Below are 13,342 nucleotides of genomic sequence, written 5' to 3'. Positions count from 1 at the left end.
ATGTCCACAGCTTTAATGGAACTTACTTACAATTATGATATTTAAAAATGTATAAAGGATATATTGTATATATTGACCTATTAAAGTTTCATTGTCATGGATGACTGACTCTCGTTGCCATGGAGTCTTCTATCATTCACCATCATCTAGGTAGAAATAAAAACATTTCCATATGTGTAAAAATAGAACAAAAACACAATAAAGTTTGTACATTATTTTATTCATAGTTCTGTTTTTCTTTGTGTGTCACCTAATGGAAGTGACTTTCGTTATAATTTAAAACCAGTCGAGACGATTTGAACGTCATCAGTAATGGTGACTGCAGGACAGTACTAAGTGTATGACCCCTAGAGTAAAGTCCCACTATTTTCAATGAAAACATAGCGAGTTTTTGTTATAACGAACTTGTAGTACCTGTATATCCTGTTGTAAGGTACACATAGACTTGTAGATGGTGAAAATTGTGTCAACTATTCGCGTGGAGTGGCAAATTCTCTTTGGTCAGCCGACCGTCGTGTTTACGGGGCCAGATTTGATGGATACACATGACACATACTTGCAATTTTCTTTGTAAAACAGTCATAAACTGGAGATACTGACCGAAACAAACAGACAGGTTTACTGGGATGGGATCCAGAGTTATCTGGATGGAAACTCAGGATGAAAATAAGTCATGTCAAACAAATGAAATTGGGACATGTATTGAAATGCGGAAGCGCATTCATCTCTCTCTCTCTCTCTCTCTCTCAGCCATTTAGTCAACAAGATCATGCCTGCTATATAACGAAGCATATAACTAACAAGTAAATGGACAGACGGGCTCTCTCTCTCTCTCTCCTCTCTCTCTCTCTCTCTCTCTCTCTCTCTCTCTCTGTTAAGTGACACCCAGTCTTCAGGAGCTTTCGTGAAATATTTTGCAGTGACATGCGACAACAATTATCAGCTTATCATTATATTTGATGTTTTCTGTCCTCGGGTTATTAATTATTGCGGATACGGCAGATAGAAAATCCATAAAGTCGGGCTAAAACCATCAGTTTTGAAACAACAAAGCGGCTCATTTGCATAATATTTTAGTATCACACGATTTTTAACCGAGAATTTGATCCATTCGTACGAATCCTCTGGCGAAGAGACTCGACACTGAGTTTCAGATTTCAAAGGATCGCATTAATTTTATTTCGTCATTTTACGATATGCGCACACAATGGAATTATGTTTTTTTCCCCGATAATTTTCAATTGCTGGGTTAACCGTGTTTGTATTAGATCTTTGAAGGTATTCGTAACAAAGTCGAAAGCAAATTTGTCATTCGTAGTCGCATGAATAATAAAACGGTACGGAAACAAGCAAACCGAATATTAAATAAAAAATATCAAAGCTTTCCTGGTCCACGGCCGTGGGTAAAAGGCGGATGTTTGGTTACTCAATTGTTGTTCCGTGTGTTCCGTAAATAGCCAATGTCGGTGCAGGGGGGCTTTCAGCTGGAAAGAAAATATTTATCATAATGCAGATGACAAGCGTATTAAAATAAATTGTTAATATACAGAACCATGAAATCGAGTTTAAATTGTACCTAAAGTGAATAGGTGCATTTAGATTTCCAAGAAATACATATTTGAGACGAATCATTTCTGTTCGCTCGTGCATGTCATGCATGCCTAAATCAGGTATTCTTTTTCTTTGAAAAAATAAACCGACTTGTATAAACAATGAGCCATTGTAACCTGGTGAAACGACCAATGTTTGTAATGTCCATAGCCTGTAATCGCGGACATTCCAAAAGACCTTGACACGCAACAGTTCGCCTTGACATTTCGCCTCGCTTATTGAAACTTCATTCGCAGACGGCGATTAAATATCGTGACAGACAGACAATTCACATCACGAACACTGTGTGCATCTTTTTCTTTCAAATGTCGATAATATTATACAAAAACATTATGTCTGGAGATTTGTCGGTCATGTGGTAGCATTAAGTTTTAGATGTCACCCAAACCTGCTGGGGTTCTGCACCGAATTCCAGATAACCGAGAAATGAGTGTGTCTCGTGAAAGGGGCCGTTTTTTTGTTTTTTGTTTTTGTTTTAGGTTTTAGGTTTTAGTTTCTTCGTTGACATGTTATTTGATCGGTTCAGTGTAAATGACAATATCCTTAGTGTTCTCTGCACTTTCAACGTAGGATACGAAAGAAAATTTCTTTAAAGAATGCATGATTTTGGAAAAACAAAATTATATGCAATTGGTTTTTATTTTATTCTTAGAATGGTGTTTTTCTACATTTTATTTCATATTCGTGGTCATACGAAACTGTCATCCCTTGGACAAAATGCTACAGAACATAAAACGTCCATTTCCCCCCAACTCCTTTTATACCATACTCTAATGTTGTAAATTACAAAGTTTAGTGGGTGGTTGAAAATACAGCATTTTCAATAAAGATGTTTTGCATTCTATTTTTTAATTGTCACTGATGTCTTTGGTATGTCGCATCCTTGTAAAATCCCCAGTAAGTTTATAACTAGAAATCCTATTCTATAACCAAGTAAATTCCAAATGTACAAAATGCCAATACGTCTACCCATAAAACACCGATTCTTCGGCGGTAGCTGAAATGCATCTTCGCTAGCCAAGGGTTTTCGGTCCACTTTGCTCCCCATAAATTTATAGGGAGCAAAGTGGACCGAAAACACTTGGCTAGCGAAGATGGCTGAAATGATGAATTCGTGATCTCAGTATTGGGAAATTCAAACACCCTCCCTATCCCACCCCCATTCTCTGAAATGTTTGGGTACCCCCCACCCTTCGTGAATCGTAACAACTTTTACACAGCCAACATAAACACATGTATGGTTTATTACCCGGACTATTTTATGAAGAAGATATTGCCATTTAGTTTGTTGCTCTGGGGGTACTTGTTTATACGTATTCCCAATAAGTTCCACTGCGTGGTGATATATAATACACGCTATGGAATGGGGCAGCCTACCGTTTAAAGGCTATGACGCTATAAGTCGGAGATCAAAACGGAACGTGTAAATTAAAATCTATTATGTATACTTCTGTATAAATTATGCCCTTTGATTTTATTCTCCTTATCGGCATTATCAAATCTATTTGATAATAAAACATTTTTAGGTAGAGAAAGACTATTAGGGACTAATTACTTTGAAATTTGTTTTGGAGCAAACTCTATTTGATATCTGAATAAAGAGGATATTAAAATGTTTGCGAAAGATGAAATTCAATATTCTACAGGCGTTAGTATGCTTCGCGACATCTTTTATTAATTGTCATCTGATGACATAAGAGCAGTGTAATAACCATTAAAAATACATGCAATGATTAATTGCAAACATGTAGCCTCTAACTCCAGGATTGACTGAACAGAGAGAGAGAGAGAGAGAGAGAGAGAGAGAGAGAGAGAGAGAGAGAGAGAGAGAGAGTAAAAGACTAACTTACAAATAACTAACAATTTAACGATTGACTAAATTTGGGGAGAGAGAGAGAGTAAAAGACTAAATTACAAATAACTAACGATTTCACGATTTACTAAATTTGGGAAGAGAGAAAAAATAAACGAATATATTTAAATGACGATAAATGACGAGAGAAGAATAACTTACAAATCTGGAGAATTAGTGACGAGGTGATCTATTGAGAGAAAGAACAACTTTTTTTGGAGAGAGAGAGAGAGAGAGAGAGAGAGAGAGAGATGAATCTGAAACATGACAATCAATAACACTAATGATCATTTATTGAATACAGTCCATATCTAAGTCAACAAACAAAAGCCGCTAGTCTCCATTTTTTAATACGCTCATCAATTGAATGCGTGTCCGATACTTTTTATCAGAAAAGCTGTTACTCGTTCATATTTGTCTTCATGACAATTATCAAATGTACTTTGTGATCTAATAAAACGCAATCTATAAATCTGCGACTACAATCAACAACAGATCCCGTTCACCGGCTGTAAACACTCCCTTTCTCCATCTCGTATCAAAGAGAGAGAAAATATCAAAGCTTTGATATATATTTGTTCAAAGGCAATTCAGGTGTGTTCACGCGGCAGGTAAATCTGTTAACATCAGAAAAAGTCGTGAAAAAACTGTTGCCATCAAAAGATCACGCGCGCTGCGGTGCTGGAAACAGACGATTGCTCACCTCGGCCGGGAAATGACAACGTTTCTTTGAACAGAGTCAGACGACAAAAAATGTATATAAAAAAAAAAAATTAAGAGGAAATTCAATCACTATTCACCTACTTTTATTCTAGTTTTTGTTTTATTTTTTAAATAAATGAGGGGCGCTGGAAAATTTTATTATACGATCTAAGTAACAAGAGCGACAACTCCAATTATTACAAAGACGATTGTCTCATTGAACTGGGTTTTTCCATATACCTGTGATGAAATAAGGAATAAAAGATTCCAACGGTTATTCATCACAGAGAGAGAGAGAGAGATAGAGATGGAAGAGTCTGTAGAAATCCACGACAGCGGATTTGGAGATCAAGCAGTCCCTTGGTAGACTTGAAAAGCTATCTTCCCATTTCCACAACAAAGGAAACTATATAAATCAAAGGACAGAGCATAAATAAATTCTCTTTTCATTTTATAGAAATTTGATCAAAACTATTACATTGTATAAACATATGCATGAAAAATGCATGAAGAGTGTCAAAACTATATGTTCTAACAACACATCTATTGAATTATAAACTAGGAACTTGATCATTACTTCTCCAGACTAAATACAATCAATTCATCAACATCCGTATAACAGAGAATATACTACTATTAATATCTGCTTGCCCGTGGGCAACAATGGCATCAAAGGATAAAGTATAACAATTTATATTAAAATAACAATTTCAGATGAAAAAGAAAATAATATAAGTCTGGGAATGTAATGTGAAATTAATGAGGAAACTGACAAGATCAGACTTCTAAGAGTTCAAAGAGAATAATTATAAATAGCAAGTATGACAGAAAAAAGAGATCTAAAGAATTGCTTGTTTTACCATGTTTTACATTTATTAAATCATATTCTTATATTAGTGAAATTGACAATGAAATATACTGCACCCATAGAAGTATTTTTTTTTGTCACTTTAATAAAAAGCGAACGAAAACTAAATCATGTTTATATATATATGATCCAATTTCTAGTGATGGACCAGCTAACAGTCTTAAGCTCAGTTCAGTCCTTTATTAACTTGAAGCTGTACAGCTTAACTAGTTTAATTAACAACTTACAACCATGACAACAGAACATTGCATTTTTAATTCGTTAACACCTCTGCAGAGAGCAATGCTGATATGAATCCACAGAATAAACAGTAGACTCTGATAAAAATATTTTACAATACATGGTAAAAAGAAGCAAGGCCTTTATCCAAGATAAGTAAAGTCCCTCTATATTGAATGCTGATGCAGCCCTTTACAACAAGCGTTTCTTTAACAGACACAAATAGAAAGCACCTTATTATAATTACATGTACCTCCTTGCAACTGTGTTGCATTAAGTGTAAATAAAACTCATAACAGCGTCCAATTCTGTCATTTTTCACCCCCCCCCCCCCCATCAAACACAAAAATTATTTGGTATTTAGACTTTCTTGCTACAACACTTTGCACCAAAAACTAAAAATTCAGCAGATTGCATCATATTTCATTCATCACCATTTCAAAACATTTGGACAACAAGTTTTATGTCAGTTGGTTTATAAAGACAAAATTAAGGTTGTATGGGACACCTGTTAATATTAATGTGGATTGAAGAACATTGTAATTAAAATACTCTTATCTGTTTATAATTTTCAAATTTTAATATATTCAATCAAAAAATAGCTTTTGAAATATTTGGAGAGTTGTAAAACCCCCAGTGGGATTCGAACTCATGACTTACAGATTCGTAGTAAGCCCTCGCACCCACTGCACTACTCTGTTAGGTGACAATATTGGTAAAGAAACTAATTACATAATTACACTTGATTTTATTGTTTATTTCAATAAACAATATGTCACAACAACACAAGTGTCCCATTCCACCTTAATGTACCGTTTTGTATAAAACATACATAACTACTGGTACTATTCATTGAATATCAACAAATAGAGAAATTCTATACAGTATGTACATACCAGTACGGTATATATATCTAATTAGACTGCAATCAGATGAAAATTTCACAACTATAGATTCTACATATAATAAAAGTTAAACATTCTTCCATTAAATCAATGAACCATGAATGACCTGATTAACAAGAGGTCAAAGGTTACTGATCAACTCCAGATGAGTATGGACCCATGATGTTTTTTTATCAGTTTGTGGAAGTATTTGGTCAATTTGGGAAATTTCCTTTTCAGCTCAAAATGTCCTCAAAATCACCTGACATTCAGAATCGTGTTGTCCAAAACCATTTCCAGGAACTGAAATTCAAACACAGCAAGTTGAATCACATGGGACAATTAATAATTTTAAAATTGTATATTTACATTTGCAAATATGCTTCTTGATATTAACCTATAAAATATCAGAAACGTTCAATACAATGTACTGTGTGAACTTTTTCATGACGTCACAATCATAACCAAACAGGCTTATCACTTGACGATTGCATTATTGTAAAAGGAAAAACACCATTATATTAATGATTCTGAATGATTTGCCACTCTCAAACATTAATATAAGTAATAAATAGCAATGTTAAAAAGTGCATCAGGATATGAACTTGGTTGGTACATGATCAGATCTTCTGAGAAGCCCCACGGGCTTCACAGGATTTTACCAAATGACCGACCAAGTTTATATTCAAGTGAACTCTATAAATTGCTGTTTATTTTTTTAAATAATGGCAGTAAAAAAGTTCATCAATTGAGTAATCAGAATAAATTAAGTTGAAATGCAATGAAAAATACCAATAAACAACTATAGGTGAAAAAAAATCATATGTAGATGTTGACTTCAACAATAGAATACTGTAATGAAAGTGTGCAAACCAGAGGTACATCACATGACCCGTAAAAATTGTACCAATTCATGATGTAAGGGACATAATCCTTGCTACAAATTTTCTAATACAGTTGATCACCATGAAATTTCAACCAAATACAAGAATTTTAAAAAAGAAACCAAAAAATGCTTACATCTTCATAGCTGATATTGATGACCCCTTGTTGCTGAGAGTCCTTGACCCTGAATTTGTCGGTGAGGGTCTTCAGCATTACACAAGCTTGTATGAAATCGTCAAAGTTGATGTTTCTGGCGCCGCGTCGATCAAACACTCTGACTACAGTGTCACAGAATTGGGGGGATCTATACAAAAATAAACAGATAAGAAAATAAACAGAGCCACCTCAGAAAAAAATGTAGTTTTGGGAAAATACTGTTAACATATCATATTTGACGTGTACAATATTTGGTGGAAATTAATTTTTGAACAAGTTGGCGTGGATTTGAATTAGTGTATTCCTGAATGTGACTATTCTTATACATATCTGCATGGCATTCAGCAATGTACTTGATTAAGCGGAAGCCCCATTCTGCCAAAAGCGCTTAATAGAGCACACAGCCAAATGTAGTACATTTACAGAACATTATAAAAGAGAGAATTACTTGGAGAAATTTGAATGTGATGAAAATTGGGTTTCAATGTGTTGTTTGTATGATTTGATTTCCTTTTTTAAAATAAAGCATCCATAAAGGCCATCAGCAAATACTTATTTAGGTTGCTTGGGGGTCCCTGAATTACAAGTAGTTACTAATTTTAATTTACAAGATACTTAACAATGTTTCACAATGATTTGGAAGTCCAGTATACAAAATTGGTTTTAATGAAGTTTAGAGTATCACTGATCATCAATTTTCTTTATCCCCCTTTCAAATGAAACAAGTTCAAATTAGTACATAAAGTTCAGAACAAATTATTGAGGCTTTCCTGCCTCTGGATACAAATTAATTACGAAGAAATAACATGAGTCAGTGTCATTTCCTGATGCAACATCAAAGCCAATTTTACATCCACAATACTAACAATTCAAAAATTCAAAGCAGTTATTTTCCCATTACTACTGTGTGATGAACGTCTTCAAAAGTAACTCATTTAAAAAACTGTTTTTTGTCATGAGTGACTAATTTTACCCATTGCTTAAACAATAACTCATTTTACTCATCTCCCTTACAAGTTGTAGCCAAATGTCTGGAAGGCAGTGTGTAACTCTCTGGCGTCGATGTTTCCGGATTTGTCTGTATCAAATCTACAAATAGCAATGACTAAATATTAGACTCCTGCAGCGATATTAACATACCCACGACACATTACTGGCAAACATCTTAAATAAGTCATTGAAGTTCTTTTAAAATATCAATTTCATTACATACCCTGTACAAATTGGAAACATGGAAATTTTATTTTCCTTTATTCATATTTTATTATTGGTATTAAACTCATTAAACTCAAATTAATTCATATTCATTATTTGAAAACATTTTTTTATTGTCATCTTAATTACTGTACATTCCTTATTTTACCCAAGTAGGCCTACTTAATTTTGCGATTCAACTGTTTTCCATTAAAATCGCAAGTCTCAGAATATAAAATTGCAAATGCCAAATTCTTATCATAGTTTCATGTAATTTACATTTGTCCAAAAAAATAAAAGCAAGATTTTAAAAATTGCCTGATGTGCTTCATAAAATTTTACGCGGATATTAATTCCTCGGTTTAATTAGGAATCTACATTAGAAAAAGATCTTGGTGCAGATTTTCATATTAAAGGTTAGCTAATATACAATAAATGATTTAAAAGAAAAAGGTAATCCAAGTTTTAACAGAAAACATGAATAAAGACTCCCCATAAATATCAGACAGTCCAGTGGGCTGACTACACTCAAAAGATGCCAGCATCACTGATTAAAAATCTTCCTAATTATGATTTAAGAATAAATCAATAAAATTCAACAAAGGCAGTTGTGTTCCTGCTATTCCAGCATTTTATTTTTCTATACATGTACATACTGTGTCAGGGAAATATTCGGTCCCGTTTTATTTTCACCCCTTTTGCCTCATTGTCAGCAGCGAATTTAAATTTGGGCGAATTCCAATGTTTCAAACTATCTCTCCTAAAACACAACTGTGTCTGGGCGAATTCAAGATGGGGCGAAACTGTTTGCAAGTGAAGAAGGGCGAAAATTTTTCAGGGGCAAAAATAACCCTGTATACAATATGCTTTGGAGCACATAAATTGTAGTCAATAACTAAAAGTGTGGTATGTTTGAGCAAAAGTGTACTAGATTGAAGCATGCAAGACCCTCCCATGCTGATAAGTGCCCAAATCAAATTTTGGGCCAAACTTCCAGAACAGACTTCTGATAGAATGTAGCAACATCATGTAATTGATACTTAATGTTAATTTGTCAATCAAATAAGATTAGGGACTTGAAAAAAGAAATGGCAGGACTCCTTGCATGAAAAAATAGAAATAGACCTAAAGCAGACTATCATCTGAAATTTCAATTCTGTATGCTCCAAAAATTGCAGTGGGACAAGCTAAATTTTATGGATGATTTTAATGAAGATTTGAATTGCAACATGCCTTCATTTTTGTTCAAACTGAACCCACTGCTCACCTTTCAAAGCATGCCTTCCAGTCCTGTATGTACTTCCATAATGCTGAAAATTCTTGGGCATCAATAGTTCCATTCCTGAAAACAAGATAAGATTTGAAAACTTGAATTATCAACATTATACCCTACAGATGATTCTTTTGGTGGAGATTGGGAGTGGGGATGTAAGATTTTGCATGTTCAAAGGTAAGATATTTATTTTAGGCAAAACTTGTGACAACCATGGTTTAGACAAGACAGTTCTTATATGCCGGGGAGTAACATATGAGTATACTGGTAAAACAATGTAATGTTTAGGATCCCGTGTAAATAGAATGAGCTCCTCTTTCTAACTCAACAATAAATCGAGTAAGGTAGACACATTTTAAGACTTGATAAGTTTAAATACCGTAACTTTTTGATATGCATGATTTTATTCTCATCATTAAGTTATTTAATTAGACTTAGAAACCCCACATTTTTTCTATCCCTACAAAAATTCTAACCAAACTTTTGTAACTTTTTTATTTGCTTTCGACATGTCATAAGAAACTTTAATTTTAAATTTTCATCAAGGACTGAATTAAGTCTGTTGTCATGAATAAGTCATAAAGAGTATTACACATATAGTCAAACTCGTTACCTCGAACTAGATGGGATTGTTTGAGATATCCGAGTATTCGAGATATCGAGGGTAAAATACTTAAAAAAATAAGTGGTTGGGACTTACAAATCACTTCGACATATCCATTGTATTCGAGATATCAGTGTTCAAGATATCAATGTTTAACTGTACTACATGTACTAACGCAAGGCATTTGTTAGTGAAGTACAAAGGTGCAACATAACTATTATGGTGGAATAACACATCATCACAAAATGGCTGACCTCTGATCAAAACAACATTTTGTTTTGTTAGAAGAATTTTATCAACGGAAATGTGTAACTTATAGTCAAGCGGATAAAAAGTCAGGCTTGTGATCCGTATTTCCCTAATTTAAATCCTGCAGCGGCTTTTGTTGTTAGTTACTGAATTGAATTTTTTCATATTCATTTTTTATCCCAAAACTCCAAATTTTGCACTTACTTGACATATTTACAATTTATTCATCATTATATCTTTCGTAATCAAATAATTCACAGTTGGTTTGAGGGTTTTTCCCCGGTGTGCTATTCCACCTTAAAGCATGTCTCTACCTCAGTGATAATGTAAGAATGTGCAGAATGTTATTGTTTGAGGCTTGCAGGTTTAAGGACATTGCATTATATAAATCATAGTAAAAATTTACATTTAGAGTTTCTAGAGAATTCATGCAACAAAATGACATGTTTGATCTTTTCTTTCATAACACACAAGGATACATTAAAATTGATTTTACTGAATAATATTTTCATAAAGTAAATGGTAAAATTTAAAATCTAAAATTGATTGCTATAATGAACTTTTATGGGTACATTTACTTAAGTGAAAGTGATGTTTACCGGTAATCATCTACCAGAAATTTGTAAATTTTGATTATTTTCAGTCATTTTCTACAAAGTCTGAAAGTTGAAGGTCACATCTACAAGGTTCAAATAAACTGATCCACTCACTTGTTCCGATCAAACATGCCAATCATGAGTCTACAGGTCTCCGGGTTGAATGGGGACCAATTACCATTCATTAGAGCAAACTGCAGCTCTTGAGCAGAAATTTGACCAGACCTATCTTGATCTACTGCCTACAAATAGTAACAGAGTAAATTTCAAGCCTTTTTCGTTTTTTAAACTCACTTGTTGTGATCAAACATTCCTATCATTAATCGGCATGTCTCATGGTTAAACGGCGACCAGTTTCCATTCAATAAGGCTTTTTGAAGCTCCACAGAAGTTATTTTTCCTGATCTATCCTGGTCTACCGTCTAAAATTACAATATTGTAAATGAACAAAAGAAATGGAACATAATGCATCCTGTTGTCAAAAAATGCAATTAAATTTATCTAGCTTTGCTGAGCTCCGGATATTACTAAAATGAAAAAAAAAAATACAGTTGTACATGACCAATTTTTTGGAAAAAATACTTTAACATCATACAGAAGTAGGGCAGAACTGTTTTCAAAACTATTATCTATTAGCCAAATCTTTTCATAAGTTTTAATCATTTTAAACAAGCTACTTCTTATAATAAGTTTTAATCATTCATTAGCCAACACTTATAAGCAGTTATAATCAACATCAGCATATCTGCAAATTTCTCTCTAGTAATTGTAATCTTGTATGCCCTCTGGGCCCAAAATTGGAAATGAAACTATTATCATAATATATCAGCAAACCTGAAACATCTCCCAGACTTCCTGACTGACTCCTGGAGGTGGGGGTGGACCATACCCTCCTGGTGGTCCCCCAGGACCAGGGCCCCCATAGCCTCTAGGAGGTGCTCCCCCTGGGCCCCCATATCCTTGAGGAGGAGCCCCCCCTCCATATCCGCCTCCAAATCCAGATTGCTGGTAGCCCCCTTGGGGTGGTTGCTGGTAACCCCCTTGTTGGTAGCCTCCCCCACCATACTGGGGAGGAGGCTGACCATACCCTGGTGGGGGTTGTTGTTGCTGCTGTTGATAGGGTGGAGGGGCACCATACCCCCCACCACCAGGGGGAGCTGACGGGTTGTAGCCACCTCCTTGAGGTTGTCCATAGCCACTCTGTTAGTTAAAACAGTCCAACCATTAAATATTATATAAATAAAATACTGTAGATTCCTATTTAAATGTGAGGAATTAATATCTGCATAAAATTGCGAGATGCATCTCTTGCGAATTTCAAAATCTCATCTTTATTTTTCAAACAGGTGTAAACTGAATAAAGCTCTGATATAATTTCGGTGTTCGCAATCTAATATTTTTGCGATTTGTTGCAAAGCGGTTAAAACAGTTCAAACAAGATTGAACATACCGCTAGGTTAGCGGCTATTCCCTTTTATCAATTTCAACTTTATTTCTTTCAAAAGTATGTGTATTTTGTAAAAAAAAAATTATCAAAAAGTGTCGGAAGCAATATCTTCGGACAGACTATACACAGTTTACTTATACAGGCCTGCAACCAATTCTTGCCAAGTACCACTTCTCGCCAGTGCATTATTATGTCATTTTTTGTAAATAATTTTAAGTGTTGATAAAATGACGTTATAGTGCACTGGTGAGAAATGCAATGGCTCTTGGCGAGAATTGGTCGTATGCCAGTATCAGTGTTAATTTATAAGTGTTTAACAGATAATATTATGCACTAGTCTATGCCTTTAATGTAGAATGTGATTATTGCCCGAATCATGGGACTAAATCCATTTCTTATACATTAATAACCAACTCTATGTTCTTATATACACACAGTCAATATACTATACTATAGTGTAGAGGTGGTCAACAGAGACGAATACATATTGTGACATGATCTTGTGTCCGAAATGGAAAGTAAATATAACGTTACAGTGAAATCTTTCATAAAACTATTTACTTACATACTGAGGTCTTGCACCAGGCGCGCCCCAAGACATTTTAAAATCTGTCAAAACTAAATATGAATTCTTTTAAAAGACAGACGTGTTTGAATTCATGCGTAATTAGGAAATAATAAGGAATGATTCACAAACGATGTACACAGTTTTTTCCACCTTCTTTACAGGAGACTTCAAATAAGGGAGATAACTATCAATCGGGAGTGGGTAAAAGTAGGATATAATGAAAGAAAGAGAGAA

General features: G+C 34.3%; 3 protein-coding genes across 7 annotated transcripts in view; 2 read left to right on the top strand and 1 right to left on the bottom strand.

Moving 5' to 3' along the window:
- The window catches only part of LOC128167771 (axin-1-like), a 30,295-nt gene extending 30,075 nt beyond the window's left edge, over window positions 1-220 (top strand). For all 4 annotated transcript variants that reach the window (XM_052833675.1, XM_052833673.1, XM_052833674.1 and 1 more), the window contains one exon: window positions 1-220. This exon is cut by the window's left edge and continues 1,398 nt beyond it. The gene's annotated coding sequence lies outside the window, so the exon portion shown is untranslated.
- Window positions 1-13,342, top strand: part of LOC128167780 (uncharacterized) — a 66,943-nt gene that overhangs the window by 42,142 nt on the left and 11,459 nt on the right. The gene's annotated exons all lie outside the window — the stretch shown is intronic.
- Window positions 4,600-13,278, bottom strand: LOC128167779 (programmed cell death protein 6-like). Of its 2 annotated transcripts, none has more exons than XM_052833689.1 (7): window positions 13,106-13,278; window positions 11,928-12,293; window positions 11,388-11,515; window positions 9,639-9,713; window positions 8,192-8,266; window positions 7,157-7,325; window positions 4,600-6,439 (listed from the first exon to the last, which is right to left on the bottom strand). In XM_052833689.1, the coding sequence occupies exons 1-7, from the start codon at window positions 13,139-13,141 to the stop codon at window positions 6,395-6,397; spliced, it is 894 nt and encodes a 297-aa protein (XP_052689649.1). In that variant the 5' UTR covers window positions 13,142-13,278; the 3' UTR covers window positions 4,600-6,394. The 2 variants fall into 2 exon arrangements, with proteins under 2 accessions (XP_052689649.1, XP_052689650.1); XM_052833690.1 differs by lacking the exon at window positions 11,388-11,515 and adding an exon at window positions 11,208-11,335.

This window comes from Crassostrea angulata, chromosome 10 (assembly GCF_025612915.1).
Source record: "Crassostrea angulata isolate pt1a10 chromosome 10, ASM2561291v2, whole genome shotgun sequence".
In the NCBI taxonomy this organism is placed as follows: Eukaryota; Metazoa; Mollusca; class Bivalvia; order Ostreida; family Ostreidae; genus Magallana; species Magallana angulata.
The sequence above is the reverse complement of the archived record's forward strand: the minus strand, read 5'-3'. Positions and strand labels throughout refer to the sequence as shown.

Coding starts and splice junctions, on each gene's coding strand:
- LOC128167779 (XM_052833689.1), bottom strand. CDS start 13,141: ATGTCTTGGGGCGCGCCTGGTGCAAGACCTCAGTAT. Junction 9,714..11,387: donor GGAATGTTTGATCACAACAA/GTGAGTTTAAAA, acceptor TCTTGTTTTCAG/GAATGGAACTATTGATGCCC. Junction 8,267..9,638: donor TGGAAGGCATGCTTTGAAAG/GTGAGCAGTGGG, acceptor TGCTATTTGTAG/ATTTGATACAGACAAATCCG.